Source organism: Benincasa hispida, chromosome 9, assembly GCF_027475165.1.
Source record: "Benincasa hispida cultivar pf3 chromosome 9, pf3_genome.v1.1, whole genome shotgun sequence".
NCBI lineage: Eukaryota > Viridiplantae > Streptophyta > Magnoliopsida > Cucurbitales > Cucurbitaceae > Benincasa > Benincasa hispida.
Window position 1 is genome coordinate 100,049,107 of NC_143486.1, and position 3,108 is coordinate 100,052,214.

At 25.5% G+C, this 3,108-nt stretch overlaps 1 protein-coding gene across 1 annotated transcript; it reads right to left on the reverse strand.

Annotated features, from left to right (window-relative positions):
• Window positions 1–508: 508 nt before the first annotated feature.
• On the reverse strand, window positions 509–1,251 carry LOC120086826 (SAUR-like auxin-responsive protein family). Its single transcript, XM_039043631.2, has one exon. It carries the CDS (start codon window positions 1,117–1,119, stop codon window positions 673–675), a length of 447 nt encoding a protein of 148 aa, XP_038899559.1. The 5' UTR covers window positions 1,120–1,251; the 3' UTR covers window positions 509–672.
• Window positions 1,252–3,108: the final 1,857 nt, after the last annotated feature.

Below are 3,108 nucleotides of genomic sequence, written 5' to 3' on the forward strand. Positions count from 1 at the left end.
TATCTTATTTATTGAGCAATGTCCGAATTGACAACTCACTCTAACTTAAACAAGGTTGATTAAAGTGATCGGTAAGCCAATTCAATTGGCATACAATTTTATTAACCCATAAAAAATTATATCATGTTTTGGGGATTTTTTTGATATCAGGTACCATCTCATATTTCCACTAAATCACAAACTTTCTTTTAGTAAGATTATAGAGAGAGGAAAAAAAAAAAAAAAAAAAGGCACTTCAAACAACCATAAGTTTGGCAATGTTCCATACATGTTCCACAAAGAGGGAAAAAAAAAAGTATCTCAGATGTAACCTTTGCAAATTCACATATCACAAATTGTGTTCATTGGCAACAAGAAACCAAGTTTCAATAATTTATGAAACCTAAGATGGGGGAAGTGATTTCTTTATTTAATTTGTGTTACGATCTTTTAAATACATTCACTCCCAGTTTGGTTAGCTAAACTAAAAAAAAAAAAAAAAAAAAAAAAAAAAAAAAAAAAGACACAATTATGCATAAATACAAATTTCGAATACAAAAAGTAAATATACAAGGCAAAGAAATTATAAGGTAAATACATAATTTTGAATTCTGACTATCTTCTCAAAACAAAAACGTCACCAAACAAAACTCTGATACGTAACAACTCCTACTAATTTTGGATACATGGAATTCAAAAAACATAAAGCTCAGCCAATTCCTCCAAATTAGAATCGAAACTAATATTTGGATCAGAATTTTCCAACATCCACAAGAGATGATCGAATAGAACAACTTCACATCTGACAGAAATACAATCTTCTTCTTCATCATCATCATTAGCTAATAATTTCTTAGACTTGGATTTGTCAATAAGAGCATTTAGCAAAGGATGGCTCAAATACTTAGAACTTATTGCATATCTCTTCCTTGTGCTTCCAACATATAAAATTACATCATTGCCACTCACCTTTTCAAGTTGCTGCTTTTGCTGCTCAAAATCTTCTTCTTCCATTTTTGTTCCACAAACCCAAAGATCTTCTCTTGTGGATTTTGATCTCAGGCTGCTATATGAAGAGGATCTTCCCAATTGCCTTGAAAGGCTCTTGCATTTTCTCAATAGATAATTTATTTTCTTCATTTTTTTGTGGAGGATTTTTTAGAGAGGGAATATGGATAATTTGAGGGAGATTATATAAGAGACTTGAAGGAGACTCTCAAATTGAGTGGTAAATAAGATATTAAAAAAAATAAAAATAAAAAAAATAATAAAAAAAAAGAGGAGAAAGAGGGGGTTGGGATTTTGGTGGAAAGTCTCTGTTTTTTGGTGATATATATATCAGTATCACTACATTTTTTGCCAACCAGATCATCACCCATTTGATTTGAGTTATAAAAACAAAGGATATTGTTTTTTTTTTTAAGTAGTCTTTTTATTACTTAGGAGAGAGAGAAATAAAAAGGTTTTTCTCTCTCTCTCTTTAAAGTTAGTATATGAATTATGAATCTGTGGTTATTGAGTCAAAGATTTGTGGCAGCTTATGTCGGATCAGTTTGGAATGACTAGAAAAAAAATGTTTTTTTTTTTTAAAAAATAACTCTTGAGAAAAAGGTTTAAAATACATTTCAATATATTTTAAAAATTATTTTGAGTGGTTGTTAAACCTTTTAAATTTTTCCAAAAGTGATTTATTAAATTAGACACACTCATCTTTGAAAAAAAAAAAAAAACTTAGAAATTTGAATTTATCTTTATAAATTTTAGAAAGTGTTTGTGTTTTTTCTTGTAATAAATTTATCATCATCATTATTATTATTTATTTAATTTCAATAAAAAGTAATTCTGAACAATTAAATTTGAGAGTTATTGAAAGTATTAGATTAAATTTGAACATTTAAAAATACATTGATTGAAAAGATAACATTTAATATTTTGTTAGTTACCCTTTATATATAAATTAAAAATTTATTTTGATCTTGCACTTTGGGACTTGTTTTATTTTAGTTTATAAAACTATTTTCAAATATAAAAAAAATGAACCAAAATATTTATAAATATAATAAAATTTTATGTCTATATATGATAGACCGTGATAAACTACTATCTATGTCTATCAGTATCATGATAGATATAAATAGTAGTCTATCGCAGATAGATTATGATATTTTGTTATTATTTGTAAATATTTTTAGCAGTTTTGTCATTTAAAATAATTTTCCTAATTTTCATACCTTCACATATCTAAATTTAGTCTTCATACTAAAATTTTAAAAGTAGGTCATATATATTGCTAGGTTATTTCTAATTTTCACCAAAAAAAAAAAAAAAGGTATACATTAGTAACTAATTGCATATGCACAATCCATATAATGGCATTTATGGCATGAAAAATATTATTACTATTTAATTAATTTCTAATGATAAAATTAATTCTTAGTGACTAAATTTAAAATTCAGAAAAAAAAAATATATGGACTAAATGTGGACATTTCTGAAATACAAAATCCGATAGAAAATAAAAATTTTACCTATATTTTTTTTAAAAAAAAAAAACTCTCTCTACATCTAACATTTATGAAAATATGATGTTTGGATCTCTCATAATGATTTATGTTATGCATCATTATACTTATTACCTTGAATAATTCGATTAAAAGAAACGTTTAATCTAAGTATAGGTTTGAATATGTCATAGGTTGAAATGATGTCCCACTTATCTATTCATTATAGCTTTTCATAAAAATATGCAGTTTGATTATCATATAGACTTTTTGTTGTCATTAGTTCAATGGTTAATTAGGATGGTTGAGTAAAAGCTAAACAATATATGCTGCCATAAATTAACGAAAGTTACACAAATTTATCACAAAAGCTCCTCCAACATGAAACGTATAAGTGATAATAAATAAAAAGGCAAATACAAATTTATACACTTAACTTTGAATCTTCCATCAGTTTAGACCTTAAACTAATAATTGTATTAATTAAAACCCTAAACTAATAATTGTATCAAATTAAATCATGAACTTTCATAATTGTATCAACTTAAATTTCAATTATGTTTTATTTGAATACATTTATCAATGTTCAGGTTTTAAATCGATACACATATAAAAGTCTAAGGTTTAA

Excerpts from the sequence above, each read along its gene's own strand:
- LOC120086826 (XM_039043631.2), bottom strand. The coding sequence starts at position 1,119 with ATGAAGAAAATAAATTATCTATTGAGAAAATGCAAGAGCCTTTCAAGG.